The sequence below is a fragment of the Leucopleurus acutus genome, assembly GCF_964270905.1.
Source record: "Leucopleurus acutus genome assembly, chromosome: X".
NCBI lineage: Eukaryota > Metazoa > Chordata > Mammalia > Artiodactyla > Delphinidae > Leucopleurus > Leucopleurus acutus.
The window spans coordinates 94127555-94144552 of NC_139148.1; the positions used below are offsets into that span (position 1 = coordinate 94127555).

The 16998-nt window shown below is 46.5% G+C and overlaps 2 protein-coding genes across 4 annotated transcripts in view; one reads left to right on the forward strand and one right to left on the reverse strand.

Moving 5' to 3' along the window:
- The window catches only part of ATG4A (autophagy related 4A cysteine peptidase), a 64889-nt gene extending 62619 nt beyond the window's left edge, over window positions 1-2270 (forward strand). For 2 of the 3 annotated variants that reach the window (XR_014327106.1, XR_014327107.1), the window contains 2 exons: window positions 446-910; window positions 1845-2270. Coding sequence is in view for 1 of the 3 variants with exons in the window: in XM_082864261.1 (XP_082720387.1) it covers window positions 446-516 (71 nt within the window). In the remaining 2 variants the exon portion in view is untranslated. Of the gene's footprint in view, window positions 1-445; window positions 921-1844 lie in introns of those variants that run through there. The other variant, XM_082864261.1, reaches the window with a different exon arrangement.
- Window positions 2271-3955: 1685 nt separating this feature from the next.
- The window catches only part of COL4A6 (collagen type IV alpha 6 chain), a gene marked incomplete at both ends in the record, with an annotated part of 280878 nt that continues 267835 nt past the window's right edge, over window positions 3956-16998 (reverse strand). The window contains 8 exons of the mRNA XM_082865135.1: window positions 3956-4216; window positions 4771-5057; window positions 5769-5960; window positions 6548-6664; window positions 7408-7554; window positions 8813-8911; window positions 9100-9261; window positions 9592-9708. Of these exons, the coding sequence (XP_082721261.1) occupies window positions 3956-4216; window positions 4771-5057; window positions 5769-5960; window positions 6548-6664; window positions 7408-7554; window positions 8813-8911; window positions 9100-9261; window positions 9592-9708 (1382 nt within the window). The remainder of the gene's footprint in view (window positions 4217-4770; window positions 5058-5768; window positions 5961-6547; window positions 6665-7407; window positions 7555-8812; window positions 8912-9099; window positions 9262-9591; window positions 9709-16998) is intronic.

Sequence of the window (16998 nt, forward strand, 5' to 3'; positions counted from 1 at the left end):
ATGAGCTCAGGGTCTTTCTACTCCCACATCTTGGCCCTTAAACCTATTTTGATTCTTTATAGAGAATTGCTAATACCCAGCAGTGGTCCCACCTATAAGTCTCCTCTACACAAACTTTTCTGTAGCAAAGCAATTAAAAATGCATGGCCTTGGGGCTTCCCTGGTGGCGCAGTGGTTGAGAGTCTGCCTGCCGATGCAGGGGACGCGGGTTCGTGTCCCGGTCTGGGAAGATCCCACATGCCGCGGAGCGGCTGGGCCCGTGAGCCATGGCCGCTGAGCCTGCGCGTCCGGAGCCTGTGCTCCGCAACGAGAGAGGCCACAACAGTGAGAGGCCCGCATAACGCAGAAGAAAAAAAAAACGCATGGTCTTAACTACTGAGTAACTTATTGACCGCTTGAGGCAAAGTGTCAAGCTTTTTTCTTCCTCTTTTCTGTATTGTGATAGAATTCATCGACTCTACTGAACAACTAGAGGAGTTTGACCTGGAGGAAGATTTCGAGATTCTGAGCATATAGAATAGTGGGAACTCACCTTGGAGATCTGTCTTCCATCTGGCACCAGAAGAACATGAATTCATCACATAAAACTTTTCTAGTCAGCAAGTGCCTGATATGCCAACAGCATACAAACTTGATAGCAATCATGACTGAGCCAATCACCTTTTCTCAGCAAAAAACACACAAGTGAACAATATACCCCTTCCCCAGAAAGAACTAAAACAATCATGGAATCTAGGAGCAGAAAGATTAGGAGTCGTCTCTTGCACTTCCCAGCTTCTTACATGGCCACAGCGAATCTTCAGCTACTGAAATGAGGAGGTGGATGTCTGGAAGATAGACAGCAACTCCCACCTTGCTTCCAGCACCAGCAGATGAGAGATGGTTACCCTGTGCTTCTTCACCCTTTCAGGTTTGACCTCTCTGGGCTAAATACTAAGAAGCAACCTGTTCTCTTGCTCTAATAATAAAGTGATAATCGTATCAGGGAAAAAAAGTTCTTGTTAAATTATTTGAACATGTGTTTAAATAATTATAATTGATCTCAAAAAGTGTGTCAAAGACATTACATCAAATGTATACTTATTGATCTCCTTCCCATTTGCGAGAACCTTAACTATCTGATGGGTCACTGTCCCCATCTTTACTGATACTTTTGTCAGATGGTCACCCTGTCCTTAAATCATTATCATTTAAATCAGGGGTCTGCAGACTTTTTCTGTCAAGGGTCAGATAGGAAATGTTTTAGGCTCTGAAGACCACATAGTGTCTGTCACAGCTCCTCATCTCTGCTGGTGAAACCCCAAGACAGCCATAGACAATGTGCATGCACATGAGCCTGGCCGTAATCCAATAAAACTTTATTTACAAAAACAGGCGGAGGGCTGGATTTAGCCCACAGGCTGTAGTTTGCTAATCACTGACTTAAATTGTTGATTTTTGTTTGGGAAATTAAAAATTGTGTTTGAATTTGACTCCATTTTGCTTGACAGTCATAACTGGAAAGAAGTATTCATGTGGTGACATTAATCTGTGCATCAAATACAATTCCAAACCATTTCAGGACTAGCAAGCAACATACTAAATTTGAAAGCTCATATTCGTCAAATTGGCTTTGCTATCCACTCTCTCGTGTGGATGCACCTCGTGTCCCAGTGCTATCTTCCCCTTTTCCTCTCCTTGTCTTCTTAACCTATGCATTTCACCTCCATGCTCAACCAAGCCCCCAGGAAGGCCAGCAACTGCGGTTTGAAAACTAGCACCAAACCAAGGTGGGTTTTTTTGTGTGGTGTATTTAGGAATATTTGAACACTTGTTTCCTTAGATTCCATTTTCTTCTTTTCCAGTAGATAATATATTCCAGCGGTTCAGAATTCGAAAGGTGCAAAATGGTATTCAGTGAAATGTCTCTCCCTCCCACAGGTCAGTTCTCTTTCCTGAACACTCCCAATGTTATTAATTTCTTCTTTATCCTTCCAGAGGATATATTTTATGCATATACAAATATATGCACATATATCTTAGATTTGATTTTAATGACTAAAATTTCTCTACCTTTTTTTTTTTTTTTTTTTTTTTTTTTTGCGGTACGCGGGCCTCTCACTGTTGTGGCCTCTCCCGTTGCGGAGCACAGGCTCCGGACGCACAGGCTCAGCAGCCATGGCTCACAGGCCCAGCCGCTCCGCGGCACGTGGGATCTTCCCGGACCGGGGCACGAACCCGTGTCCCCTGCATCGGCAGGCGGACTCTCAACCACTGCGCCACCAGGGAGGCCCTAAAATTTCTCTACTTTTGATTTATCTGTAAATGATCCTGAGGCCCCAGAAACATGGAAATTCCTGTCTTGAACTCTAGCATGTGATGGGGCTAAAGACAGTTGTAGGCTTATCTTGAAGCGTGTCGTGGATTTGTTGCCTGTTGGAAGACATTATCGACCCTTGACTTTAATTGTATTTTTCCGTGTCTCAGTGTTTTTTGTTATAAAGCTCGACTTGCAGTGACAGGAACCCCCTTGGCTCTGAGGGGGGCTTATGAATTTCAGTGAGATGGACTTTAGAAAAGTTTTCATCAAAGAAAGAATGTCAAAGGAGTCAAATGTTCATATTGGATTCCTTTTATTTGCAATGTACAAAGCTGACACCATGCTTATTACTGAGGAGGTGAAGTTAACAATAGTTCAGATTATACTGATTATGCTTTGTCTGTGTTGGCACAGTTTACATAATATTTAAGGAAACAGAATCACCTGGAAGGAATTGCCTCATGTCAACATAGCTAAGTGTTCTGGGAAACTGATAACTGATAATTAAAGGAAATGGTTAAAACAAATCCCCCTAAACAGAATATACTTTACAGTCTACTCAGGCTTGCTTTGGGTCTGCTAACTGCTAAAGAGAGGACTGTGCTAGATTTTTATGAGGCTTTAAAAACGTATCAAAATGGTTGAACAGGCTACCTGTGAAAGAACGACTGGATGGACATTTTAATGGAAAGTCTCTCACAGCCTCAAAATGCAAAGGAACCAACACTGCAGTGTCGAGTTGCCACACTGCACACATCTGAATGGCATTTGGAATAAACAGGGGCTTCTGAGAAATTGGGACAAGGGATTTTCCTTTTTGTTCCTGGAGTCAAAAGCAAAATTCACACCTCCTTACCCATCCTCCCCTCTCCCCCGGCCCGGAGAAAGGGCTGCGGTTCTCATTTCCCTTTATGGGTCTGACCACATCTGGTGCATCCTCTGCTCTACTCTGAACCAGGCCAAGTCTGCTGCCGGTGGCTGGGGAGGGAGCCGGCAAGGAGGAAGTGACTTGTCTACGACCATGTGAAGTTCCTGAGCACCTCTCGGCTGCTGGTCTTCCAGCGTCCCTAAGTAGTCTGGGGCCCAGTCGTGCTCACTCTCGAAGGGGTCAGAGCTCACCCCGGGACACTGGCTGGCATCTCATTCCAGCTCTGCTGCCTGCCTAGACACAGTGGGTCTCTGGGAAGAGGTGAGAGCTTGCCCTGTGCAGGCTTGAGCCATCCATAATGTTGAGCCAGAGAAATTTTTTTCATGTGAAAACACTGGGTTCTAGTTTAAGCCAAATGATGTGCGGTGACCTCTGGACATAATGAAATGACTCCTTTCGCTATCACGAAGAGCTTTCTGATCAAGAGAGTGAGGAAAGCTAGCATTCTAAGAAAGTGGTGGCCCAGCAGGTCTTTCTGAGGTAGCCAAGAAGAGTCACACAAACTGTAGCACCGAAATGGGACAGCAGATCTCAGCAGGGTGGGCTCACCCATGGGGCCTGAGGGTGGAGGTGACCAGTGTCCAGTAGTCCAGCCCAAACGAGACTCCAATGTACAGCTTGACAGATGGGCAAAAGGGCTTGGCCTTCCTTCTTCAGACCGTTCAGGTTTGTGAGGTGACCGTTGTGCGGGGCAGGGGAGGGCAAGGGGCAGAGTGGCAGGTGCCACCCTACACGCTTTTCATACACACCTGGCAGCGGCTGACCCGGGTGTGGAGCTGCCCGGCTTTCAGCGTCTCAGATACCGGCTCCTCCCCAAACTGCTCCCTCTCTTCCACCGTCGTCAGCCAGAAACTGTACTTGTTGGCAAAGTAGTGGCAGGTGCCGCGGGCACCACTGCACTCGATGAAAGGAGTGGCTCGGAAATCCTCTAGGCAGGAGCCAGGGGAGACCAGGGACTGGCCCCCGCCCTCAGCGCCGGCGGCCGTGTGCTGAAACAGATGGGCGGTGGCTGTGAACTGGTCACCTTGGGGGGTGATGGACTCCGCTGCTCCGTCTCTCAGCTCTGGTCTCTTGGCTCAGCACCCCCCCCTGTCTGGCCAGCGGACCGATAGCTATGTTTTAGGACCGGGGGCGCTCATCCTCCCTTGTCTCAGCCTCAGAGCCAGGAGCGCCCCCTCCAAGCTCTCTAGGGCCCTCCTAACCCACGGCTCCTGGGCTGCGGCTGCATCCCAGCCAGTATTTCCCAAACTGCTGCCGTCCCGCCGAGTCCAAGGTGTGTTAGGTGCCCCCCGAACATTTCCACTGACAAATCTGAGAAAGGCTCAATTAAGGAAACCGCCAACAGGGCTCAGGATGCAGTTCTTCTCAGAGCCCTCCGTCTGCCCCAAGCCCTTGGCAGTGTGCTCCAGAGAAGGGCGAAAGCACGGAATAGTCCACAGGTCGTTAGACCATGGCTCCCTCAGCACTCGATTTCAGAACTTCCCTCCCAGCACTCCCCGCCCTCGGCCTTCATCCTGGTGGAGAGGGCGGTGCGGGACCTTACCATGAGGAAGGAGTACCCAATCCAGAGGCTGCGCCAGCCCACGGGGCACTGCGGGATGGTGATGTCCTGGCTGTGCACAGCAATGGCTTGTGAGGGCGCCTCACACACAGAGCAGCGGCTGATGTACGGGGGAATCTGCGTCTGGCCGACGGGCATCATGGGGATGGGCGCGGTGGTGGAGAGCCAGTAGGATTTATCGTTGCGCCGGGCATAGTGGCACACTTCGTTGATGTTGCAGTAGATGAAGGGCATGGTGCTGAAGCGGGGCAGGCAGGAGCCAGCAAACCCTGCAAGGAGAGAAGGTGGGCAGGGGCAGGTAAGTTCTGCCTGAGGGGCAGGGCTGCGATTGTCCCTGGAGCCACTACAGCTGGACTAGATGGTGGTTTGGGTTCATATCCAACTGCTTGTAGCAGAGCAGGGACGCCTTTCCTTCCTATCCCGGACCACTGTACACACACTGAAGTCTATTTTCTATGCACCAGGGAAGTCTGATAATGAAAAGAATCTTTTTAGAAACTGAATGATGACTCCCTAATTAGTCTGCTTTGTCAAATCAGCATTTAATAGAGTGAGACTGTGGTTCTCTGAAACACACACCTGAAGACAATTCAATTAATTCTTGGGTAATCATTGTTGCCGGCAGGTCATATTATTATTACTACTACTGATCGCTAACATTTAATGGATGCTTAATACGTGTCAAACGTTGTTCTAAGCATTTTACATGGGTGATTCCCGTAATCCTTAGCCTACCCTATGGGACAAGTACTAGCATTAGGCTTGTTCCACTGAGAAGGAGGCGGAAGCTTAGGCTGAATAACGTGTCCAGAGTGAGCGGCAGAGCTGGGGTTTGAACCCAGATCTGCCTGACTCCAGAGCTGGTGCTTGTAACCCACTACCCAACATGGGCCCACCAAGGGTTGGGAGGAGCGAGGAGTGTGGCTCCTGGTCCTTGTGGGGACAGAGGGCCAGGGCTGGATGTGCGAGCCGGTACCTACCCAGGTCCTGGTTGTGGGCTTTCTCCTGCCCCTCCACGAACAGCAGGCTATAACCGACCCACAGCTGGCTCATCCCCACAGGGCACAGGGGCACCTGTTCTGACTGGCTGTGCTTCACCAAGGTGTAGCCCACTCTCACGCTCTGCCCAGGCATTCCAGCCCTCCCGAAGGGCCCCGGCTTCCCTGGAGCTCCTGAGATGGAGAGAGCAGAGATAACCAAGGACCCGCTGAATCAGAGGCAGTGAAAAAGCAGAGCCGGGGTTAGCGAGGCAAAAATCACACCCTCCTCTCCTGCCCGTGACAGACGTGGCTAACAATCGCGGCACTTTCCCAGCAAGCTTCAGGACTGTTCTCTACTCAGGACAACTGATTTGCCGTCTCTGATATAAAATGGAAGGTAAGTAGCAGAGCAGCCATGTCTTATCTCAGATTCTCTTCTCCCTTGAACCACCCCCCTTCCATCCACGTCAGAACCCCTGGGTAGAAGAGGAGGTGTGCAGGGCAGGGGGCCACGCTATAGTATAGAGTTATAGCTCTTAAGAGCTGGAAGCGAACCCAGAGAACTCTGTGGAACAGTCCTTTGCCTTCTGGAATGTAGGGCTCTAATCCTTCACAGGCTCAGAATGGAGTGAACAGATTCGAGCCCAGTTTTCCAGCCTGCTAGTAGTATCAAGCTTTACTGCCCAGTTTCCTAATTCCACGATTCGAGATTTTGACTCACCCTCAAGCCTCAAACCCTTACAGAAGCCCTCTGCCCCCTAGTGCCGACATTGCCAGACCTTCAAATCCTGGAGGGCCTTGCAGTCCAGGGAGACCAGGATCACCAAGAGCCCCAGGTGGGCCAGGGAGTCCATTGGGGCCGTCTTTGCCGGGGATGCCAGGTAAACCTTTGAAGCCTGCCAGGAGAGAAGGCCCACAGCGGGGTACTCAATGTGCAGTGTCTGGAGGAGCCTTCCTCGGAGAAAGGGGACTCGTGTGTCATGCCCAGGACTCACCAGGAGAGGGCGAACTGGCCATCACCCTGGAGTGCACGCTGAGCTCAGGACTGAGCCTCCTGGGCTAGTCCTTAGTTCACGTCCAGGCAGCTCAGCCCTGGGACCTCACTCTGAACTTAGCCCTTCTGAGCTCCTTCACACCCATGTCCCCCTCCCTTCCTCTCATCTTCCCAGCAATGCTAGGGAGGATGCAGGGCAACTGCTGGGGTCCCATGTCAGAAATGAGGACACCGAGGTCCAGAGAGACTGCTAGCTTACTCCGGCCGGGGCAAAACTGGGATTGGAAGCCGGGTTTTCCGTCCCCCAGCCCTGGGCTTTCTCCGTTGCTCTCTGTCCCGCCACCACGCTCCCTCCTTCCCGCAGCAGCACGTTAGCGAGGGACGAGCTGTCTGGATTAGCTGCTGTGCTCTGCCCACACAGAGCACTTCGTTCCGTGTGCTTCATTCTCTGAAGCCAAGTACAACTGCTGGCCCTGCTGGTCCCCTCCTTCCTGGTGAGAAGCTTGGAAGCTTTGTGAAGGAGCCGAGGAAACGCTCCATGAAGGTGCCCCCTTGGAGCCGGGGTTCCCAGCCAGTTGCTTCAGCCTCCCAGCCAAAGCCATCTCAGCTCCCCGCGAAGTCCCCTTTCTCTGGCGCCCTCCTCACCTTGTAGGCCTCCAGGGCCTTGGGCCCCAGGGTCCCCCATGAGGCCAGGGATGCCATCGATGCCTGTTAGACCCATGGGTCCAGGAGGAGCCTCGATGGCTTCTGCAATTGGTGTTTGTCCAGGAGCGCCTCGGGGGCCGGATAAGCCTGTGGGCACGTGGGAGAAAGGGAAATGTCAAGCGGAGGCAGAGGAGGTGGCCAGGGTGGGCTCCCGGAGGTTCAGCTGGCATCACAGCCGAGACCCCAAACCCAGCCAGCTGGCCTACTAATAGAAGCCAAACAAGCCAATTTGCTTATGAATTCATTGAAAAAGTATTTGAGGGCCTACTATGTGCCAGAGCCTGGTAGATCAGGGGATAGAGCAGTGAGTAAGACCTTTATGAGACGATGGTCTGGTGATAAAGATGAAAAATGCATAACCTGACAAAAACCATTAATCTTACTGCAAATTGTAAGAAGTGCTATAAAAGAAATGGACAGTGCACGGACAGTGGGAGGGAGCGGGGAGGGCTATGGGGTGGAGAACCTGCTTTAGAGAGTTATAAGTGGCCTCTTACAAGCAGTGACACTTAAGCTGAGACCATTAAAGCATTAGAACAAGCTGGGGGGTGGGGGAGAGTGTTCCGGAAGTAGGACTAGCATGTGCAAAGGCCCTGCGGCCAGCCAAGGTGTGGTATTTTTTGGATAACTGAAAGAGGCTAGTGTGACAAAAGCACAGTGAACAGCAAAGGGGAAGGGCTGGTAATGAGGATGGAGAGGGAGGCATCACAGAGGGCTTCATGGCCATAGTTAATTCTTATGCCATGGGACGCCCATGAATGATTTCTGTTTTTATAAGACCTCTCTGACCACTGTATAGAGAAATGATTGTTGGGGGAGGTGAATAATGGAAGCAGGGAGACCAGTTAGCAGTCACCGCAGTGGTCCACGTGAGAAATGTTGGTGCCTTGGACCTCAGTGGTAGAGGTGGAGGTGATGAGAGGGGGGCAGATGCAAGGCACGTTTATAGGAGACACAGCCCTCAGGGCTTGCTAATGGATTGGATGTGTGTGTGAGGGGAGTGGTGATAAAGGACAGAAAGGATGGTTCTTCATTTCTGGATTCAGCAAATGGGTGAGTGGTGATCTGAGTGCAAACGCAGTGACCGCAAATGCAGAAACAATGCAGAGAGGGGAGGTCAGTGGCAAGATCCGTGGTGGCAAAGCGGCAATGGCCTTCAGTCCTGGGAGCTGATGGAGGCAGAGGTATCTCCAAGGTGGAGAAACTCCCTCCCTGGAGGAGCTTGATCCAGCTGCTTCAGCCATTCAGGCTTTCTTGGCGTGCTCAGCAGTGACTCCTGAAGGAATGATACGCCCCAACCCCTCCCCTGAGCTCAGGATCAGCCTGGCACGTGCTCTCAACTCACCTCTTGGCCCTGCCTTCCCCTTCATCCCCGGAAGTCCTGGGTCTCCAGGTGGCCCAACTTTGCCTGGAGTCCCCATGAAGCCAGGCTCACCTCTCATGCCTGGCAAAGTCCAAAGGAAAGCAAGTCAGGGCCTGGCACGGTGGTGCTGGTGGTGGTGGGGTTGAGACTAAGCAGAGGCGAGGGCAGGAAAAGCATCAACAGCTGGTCTCTCTTCACAGGGCTGCAGGAAGGGGCCATATCTGACAGTGGAGTGGGAAAGGACCCAGTAGGCAGCCGCGCAGTCATACCTTTCAGTCCTAGCTCTCCAGGGAGGCCAGAGAAACCTGGAATTCCTTGGTCTCCCTTGGGCCCTTGAGGGCCAGGAATTCCAGGGAAGCCAGGGTCTCCCGGGTCGCCTTGATCCGAAGATGGCCCAGGGGGTCCTGGGGGCCCCGGGGGGCCTGGTCGGCCTAGGGATAAGATCGGAAGAGGGATGAGGGCAGAGGGAAGAGGAAGCGGCCATTGCTGAAAGCCTTGGGACTGATAGGAAGCCAAAGGCTATTCCCAGGGCAGATAATGTTCCCTTGCCTTCTGTGGGGCCCCAGTGCCCAGACCTTCCCAAACCCTTTTAGCAAAATGCAGCCCATTCCAACCCCCTGTGCCCCTGCGGGAGGAGGGACGTGGGGCCTCACAGGCCTGTGCAGGTCCAGCAGTGGGGATGGGGCTGGACTGTAGACAGGCCCTCCCCAAACTCCAGACAAAAGGTGATGGCCAGCCCTCTTTGGGCTTCCTGACTTTACCTTGTTCTCCATCTAGGCCTGGTCGCCCGGGGTCGCCAGGTTGTCCTGCTATGACTGAGGGCAAGGAGAGACCTGGGGCACCAGGGAGACCAGCGGGGCCCTGGAGACCTGGGAAACCTGCAAAGAATAAATAAAAGGGGCTGCAGGGGCTTTGTGTGGCTAAGAGAGGGCCAGGCTCCCTCAGAGAAAACGGAAGTTCACACAAGAAAATGGAAGCCCTTAGGGTAGGAGCCAGACCAGCTGAGGCCAGCAGAGGGCTCTTCTCCCTTTCTCCTCCGTTGGCAGCCATCGGCCCAGTGCAGCTGGCAGGGGCTCAGAGACTCCTCGCTCGCAGCAGGCGCTGCATTGAATTGGGACGGACAGAGCTTCGGAAAGTTCCAGCTCCCCAACCTCGCTGGTAATGGAAATACTTTAGACAGATTTTCCCTCAATCAGGAAGCAAAGAAGGTATGACTGCAACACCTGGAATCGAAGTTTCCTACAGCGTTTTTAAACCTACTGTCCCTGTTGCACAACATTTCATCAAGTTAGCCAGTCCTGTCTGCGGCTACTCCGAGGAGGTCACAGATCGAGGTGGGGCACAGGCCCCAGCCAGTCAGAACAGACACCCACTCGCCCGCTCAAGCAGAATGGAGGTGGCAAGGGCGCTATGACCCCCGATGTCTTCTACAGCTAACTACTGGGTCTTCCAGGCAACCTGGAAAACAGTTTTATAGGTAATTCATGATATTAGCTGAATGCTTGCTGAATTGCCTGAATCCCTTCTCCCTGTTTGGCCAAAGAGAATAAGCCATTTACTGGAGTATATACATAATACTCGTTTGCTCAAAGTTTAATACTGCTTTACATGTTTTCTGTTTGTGGAATGATTTCTATTATAATATGTTCAAAACCAAAAATTTCAACCGATTATAGTAGATTTATACAATATGCATACATTGAAAACATAGATGGTAATCTTGCTGGGAAAACACATCAAAGCCACGTATACAAATGTAGAAATCTATTTTATTCTTCTAACATGGAAGAAATGTATTTATTACTTTGGTATATTCTAAAAGATAGTCAAATGAAGGGGAATAGATTTGAATTGGTTGACAAACTGTTTTGGTGGTTGAGATTCTTGTTTGTGACAAGAAAATCCCAAAATATGATGTTGAATTTTATTTTTCTGACAAGAGAAGCTGAAAATATTAATGTTGAATTTCTCATATTTCGCTAAGAAATAGTATATCCATGATAATTTGTAAAGAAAGATGGCAGATTGGTTAACTTGGGTGTCTTTAGCAGCTCATTGATTAATTGAATACTGAGGAAATATAAAGGAGGAAAAAATAAATTTAAAGAAAAGTTTCCACTTATTAGAAGTCTAGAAAAGAAACAAAGGAAAAACAAAAAGCAAAACTAGTTGCAGGGGCTTCCCTGGTGGCGCAGTGGTTGAGAGTCCGCCTGCCGATTCCTTTTTATGGCTGAGTAATATTCCGTAGTATATACATACCACATCTTCTTTATCCATTCATTTGTTGATGGGCATTTAGGTTGCTTCCATGACCTGGCTAATGCAAACAGTGCTGCAATGAACATTGGGGTACATGTGTCTTTCTGAATTATGGTTTCCTCTGGGTATATGCCCAGTAGTGGGATTGCTGGATCATATGGTAATTCTATTTTTAGTTTTTAAAGGAACCTCCATACTGTTCTCCATAGTGGTTGTATCAATTTACATTCCCACAAACAGTGCAAGAGGTTTCCCTTTTCTCCACACCCTCTTCAGCATTTGTTTATGGTAGATTTTCTGATGATAACCATTCTAACTGGTGTGAGGTGGTACCTCATTGTAGTTTTGATTTGCATTTCTCTAATAATTAGTGATGTTGAGCAGCTTTTCGTGTGCTTCTTGGCCATCTGTATCTCTTCTTTGGAGAAATGTCTATTTAGGTCTTCTGCCCATTTTTGGATTGGGTTGCTTGCTTTTTTAATATTGAGCTGCATGAGCTGTTTATAATTTTGCTGCGTGAGCTGTTATAATTTTGGAGATTAATCCTTTGTCCATTGATTCGTTTGCAAATATTTTCTCCCATTCTGAGGATTGTCTTTTCGTCTTGTTTATGGTTTCCTTCGCAGTGCAAAAGCTTTGAAGTTTCATTAGGTCCCATTTGTTTATTTTTGTTTTTATTTCCATTACTCTAGGAGTTGGATCAAAAAAGATCTTGCTGTGATTTATGTCAAAGAGTGTTCTTCCTATGTTTTCCTCTAAGAGTTTTATAGTGTCTGGTCTTACATTTAGGTCTCAAATCCATTTTGAGTTTATTTTTGTGTGTGGTGTTAGGGAGTGTTCCAATTTCAGTCTTTTATATGTAGCTGTCCAGTTTTCCCAGCACCACTTATTGAAGAGACTGTCTTTTCTCCATTGTATATCCTTGCCTCCTTTGTCATAGATTAGTTGACCATGGGTGCGTGGGTTTATCTCTGGGCTTTCTATCTTGTTCCACTGATCTATGTTTCTGTTTTTGTGCCAGTACCATATTGTCTTGATTACTGTAGCTTTGTAGTATAGACTGAAGTCAGGGAGTCTGATTCCTCCAGCTCTGTTTTTTTCCCTCAAGACTGCTTTGGCTATTCGGGGTCTTTTGTGCCTCCATACAAATTTTAAGTTTTGTTCTAGTTCCGTAAAAAATGCCATTGATAATTTGATAGGGATTGCATTGAATCTGTAGATTGCTTTGGGTAGTATAGTCATTTTCACAATCTTGATTCTTCCAATCCAAGAACATGGTATATCTCTCCATCTGTTGGTATCATCTTTAATTTCTTTCATCAGTGTCTTATAATTCTCTGAATACAGGTCTTTTGTCTCCCTAGGTAGGTTTATTCCTAGGTATTTTATTCTTTTTGTTGCAATGGTAAATGGGAGTGTTTCCTCAATTTCTCCTTCAGAATTTTCATCCTTAGTTTATAGGAATGCAAGAGATTTGTGTGCATTAATTTTGTATCCTGAAACTTTACCAAATTCATTGATTAGCTCTAGTAGTTTTCTGGTGGCATCTTTAGGATTCTCTATGTATAGTATCATGTCATCTGCAAACAGTGACAGTTTTACTTCTTCTTTTCCAATTTGTATTCCTTTTTCTTCTCTGATTGCAGTTGCTAGGACTTCCAAAACTATGTTGAATAATAGTGGTGAGAGTGGACATCCTTGTCTTGTTGCTGATCTTAAAGAAAATGCTTTCAGTTTTTCACCATTGAGAATGATGTTTGCTCTGGGTTTGTCATATATGGCCTTTATTATGCTGAGGTAGGTTCCCTCTATGCACACTTTCTGGAGAGTTTTTATCATAAGTGGGTGTTGAATTTTTTTCTTTTTCTGTACGCGGGCCTCTCACTGCTGTGGCCTCTCCCGTTGCGGAGCACAGGCTCCGGATGCGCAGGCTCAGTGGCCATGGCTCACAAGCCTAGCCACTCCACGGCATGTGGGATCTTCCCAGACCGGGGCATGAACCCATGTCCCCTGCATCAGCAAGCGGACTCTCAACCACTGCGCCACCAGGGAAGCCTGGGTGTTGAATTTTGTCAAAAGCTTTTTCTGCATCTATTGAGATGATCATACGGTTTTTATTCTTCAATTTGTTAATATGGTGTATCACATGGATTGATTTGCATATATTGAAGAATCCTTGCATCCCTGGGATAAATCCCACTTGATCATGGTGTATGATCCTTTTAATGTGTTGTTGGATTCTGTTTGCTTGTATTTTATTGAGGATTTTTGCATTTATATTCATCAATGATATTGGTCTGTAGTTTTTTTTGTGTAGTATCTTTGTCTGATTTTGGTATCAGGGTGATGGTAGCCTCATAGAATGAGTTTGGGAGTGTTCCTTCCTCTGCAATTTTTTGAAAGAGTTTGAGAAGGATGGGTGTTAGCTCTTCTCTAAATGTTTGATAGAATTCACCTGTGAAGCCATCTGGTCCTGGACTTTGGTTTGTTGGAAGATTTTTAATCACAGTTTCAATTTCATTACTTGTGATTGGTCTGCTCATGGATTCTATTTGTTCCTGGTTCAGTCTTGGAAGGTTATGCATTTCTAAGAATTTGTCCATTTTTTCCAGGTTGTCCATTTTATTGGCATACAGTTGCTGGTAGTAGTCTCTCAGGATGCTTTGCATTTCTGCGGTGTCTGTTGTAGCTTCTCCTTTTTCCTTTCTAATTTTATTGATTTGAGTCCTCTCCCTCTTTTTCTTGATGAGTCTGGCTAATGGTTTATCAATTTTGTTTATCTTCTCAAAGAACCAGCTTTTAGTTTTATTGATCTTTGCTATTGTTTTCTTTGTTTCTATTTCATTTATTTCTGCTCTGATCTTTATGATTTCTTTCCTTCTGCTAACTTTGGGTTTTGTTTGTTCTTCTTTCTCTAGCTCTTTCAGGTGTAAGGTTAGATTGTTTACTTGAGATTTTTCTTGTTTCTTGAGGTAGGCTTGTATAGCTATAAACTTCCCTCTTAGAACTGCTTTTGCTGCATCCCATAGGTTTTGGATCATCATGTTTTCATTGTCATTTGTCTCTAGGTATTTTCTGATTTCCTCTTTGATTTCTTCAGTGATCTCTTGGTTATTTAGTAACGTATTGTTTAGCCTCCATGTGTTTGTGTCTTTTACGTTTTCTTCCCTGTAATTGATTTCTAATCTCATAGCGTTGTGGTCAGAAAAGATGCTTGATATGATTTCAATTTTCTTAAATTTACTGAGGCTTGCTTTGTGACCCAAGATGTGATCTATCCTGGAGAATGTTCCATGCGCACTTGAGAAGAAAGTGTAATGTGCTGTTTTTGGATGGAATGTTCTATAAATATCAATTAAATCTATCTGGTCTATTGTGTCATTTAAAGCTTTTGTTTCCTTATTTATTTTCATTTTGGACGATCTGTCCATTGGTGTAAATGAGGTGTTAAAGTCCCCCACTATTATTGTGTTACAGTCGATTTCCTGTTTTATAGCTGTTAGCAGTTGCCTTATGTATTGAGGTGCTCCTATGTTGGGTGCATATGTATTTATAATTGTTATATCTTCTTCTTGGATTGATCCCTTGATCATTATGTAGTGTCCTTCCTTGTCTCTTGTAACATTCTTTATTTTAAAGTCTATTTTATCTGATATGAGTGTTGCTACTCCAGCTTTCTTTTGATTTCCATTTGCATGGAATATCTTTTTCCATCCCCTCACTTTCAGTGTGTATGTGTCCCTAGGCCTGAAGTGGGTCTCTTGTAGACAGCATATATATGGGTCTTGTTTTTGTATCCATTCAGCAAGGCTGTGTCTTTTGGTTGGTGCATTTAATCCATTCACATTTAAGGTTATTATCGATATGTAAGTTCCTATGACCATTTTCTTAATTGTTTTGGGTTTGTTTTTGTAGGTCCTTTTCTTCTCTTGTGTTTCCCACTTAGAGAAGTTCCTTTAGCATTTGTTGTAGAGCTGGTTTGGTGGTGCTGAATTCTCTTAGCTTTTGCTTGTCTGTAAAGCTTTTGATTTCTCCATCAAATCTGAATGAGATTCTTGCTGGGTAGAGTTATTTTAGTTGTAGTTTCTTCCCTTCCATCAGTTTAAGTATATCATGCCACTCCCTTCTGGCTTGTAGAGTTTCTGCTGAGAAATCAGCTGTTAACCTCATGGGAGTTCCCTTGTATGTTATTTGTAGCTTTTCCCTTGCTGCTTTCAATAATTTTTCTTTGTCTTTAATTTTTCCCAATTTGATTACTATGTGTCTCGGCATGTTTCTCCTTGGGTTTATCCTGTGTGGGACTCTCTGCGCTTCCTGGCCTTGGGTGGCTATTTCCTTTCCCATGTTAGGGAAGTTTTCGATTATAATCTCTTCAAGTATTTTCTCTGGTCCTTTCTCTCTCTCTTCTCCTTCGGGACCCCTATAATGTGAATGTTGTTGTGTTTAATGTTGTCCCAGAGATCTCTTAGGCTGTCTTCATTTCTTTTCATTCTTTTTTCTTTATTCTGTTCAGCAGCAGTGAATTCCACCATTCTGTCTTCCAGATCACTTATCCGTTCTTCTGCCTCAGTTATTCTGCTTTTGATTCCTTCTAGTGTAGTTTTCATTTCAGTTATTGTATTGTTCATCTCTGTTTGTTTGTTCTTTAATTCTTCTAAGTCTTTGTTAAATATTTCTTGCATCTTCTCGTTCTTTGCCTCCATTCTTTTTCCGAGATCCTGGATCATCTTCACTATTATTATTCTGAATTCTTTTTCTGGAAGGTTGCCTATCTCCAGTTCGTTTAGTTGTTTTTCTGGGGTTTTATCTTGTTCCTTCAGCTGGTGCATAGCCCTCTGCATTTTCATCTTGTCTATCTTTCTGTGAATGTGGTTTTTGCTCCACAGGCTGCAGGATTGTAGTTCTTCTTGCTGCTGCTGTCTGCCCTCTGGTGGATGAGGCTATCTAAGAGGTTTGTGCAAGTTTCCTGATGGGAGGGACTGGTGGTGGGTAGAAGGAATGAGACATTGTAAATGATCACATGAAAATGCAAGATGGCATGTTTTCCCAACTCACTCTATTGTCAGAGACCTAAAGAAAAAAAATCTCCAATATATGAATGCAGCCTCTCAATATTTAGTGCAAATACGAAAATGTTTGGCCTAATTTAATGTTATTTAGATGAAGGTATTGTAGGGATGGGGATTGTTCCTAGGAAATTTTCTTGGGGGTAAATCTTCATTGTACACTGATTTCTTTAATCAAATCAGAGATTCGGTTCCTGCTGGGGATTTCCTATATTCTTTTTTTTTTTTTTTTTTTGCGGTACGCGGGCCTCTCACTGCTGTGGCCTCTCCCATTGCGGAGCACAGGCTCCGGACGCGCAGGCCCAGCGGCCATGGCTCATGGGCCCAGCTGCTCTGCGGCATGTGGGATCTTCCCGGACCGGGCACGAACCTGCGTCCCCTGCATCGGCAGGCGGACTCTCAACCACTGTGCCACCAGGGAAGCCCCCTATATTCTTTTAAAACAAATTTTTTAAATTAGACATTGAGAAGAACAGAAGAATATTTATAAATCATATGTTAAAAAATCATCCAGATACAATGAACATCTGTGTTCCAACCGCCCAATTTAAGGAAAAGAAGATAGCGATACCTTTGAATTTCTTTGCATGCCCTTCACAGATTCCACCACCTTCCCTCCCTCCCAGAGGCAACCACTCCTGAAGTTTGTGTTCATCATTCCCTTTTCATCACAGTTTGACCATGCATATTTGTATCCCTAAACAACATATTGGTTGGAGTCATACCAAATATATTCCTGTGCAACTTCCTTTTCTTCCCCCTCTCCATTATGTGCCTGAAATGTATCCACCTTGACATGTGCTGTTTACTGCATTTGTAATTGTGATTTTATTTCCTCAGATA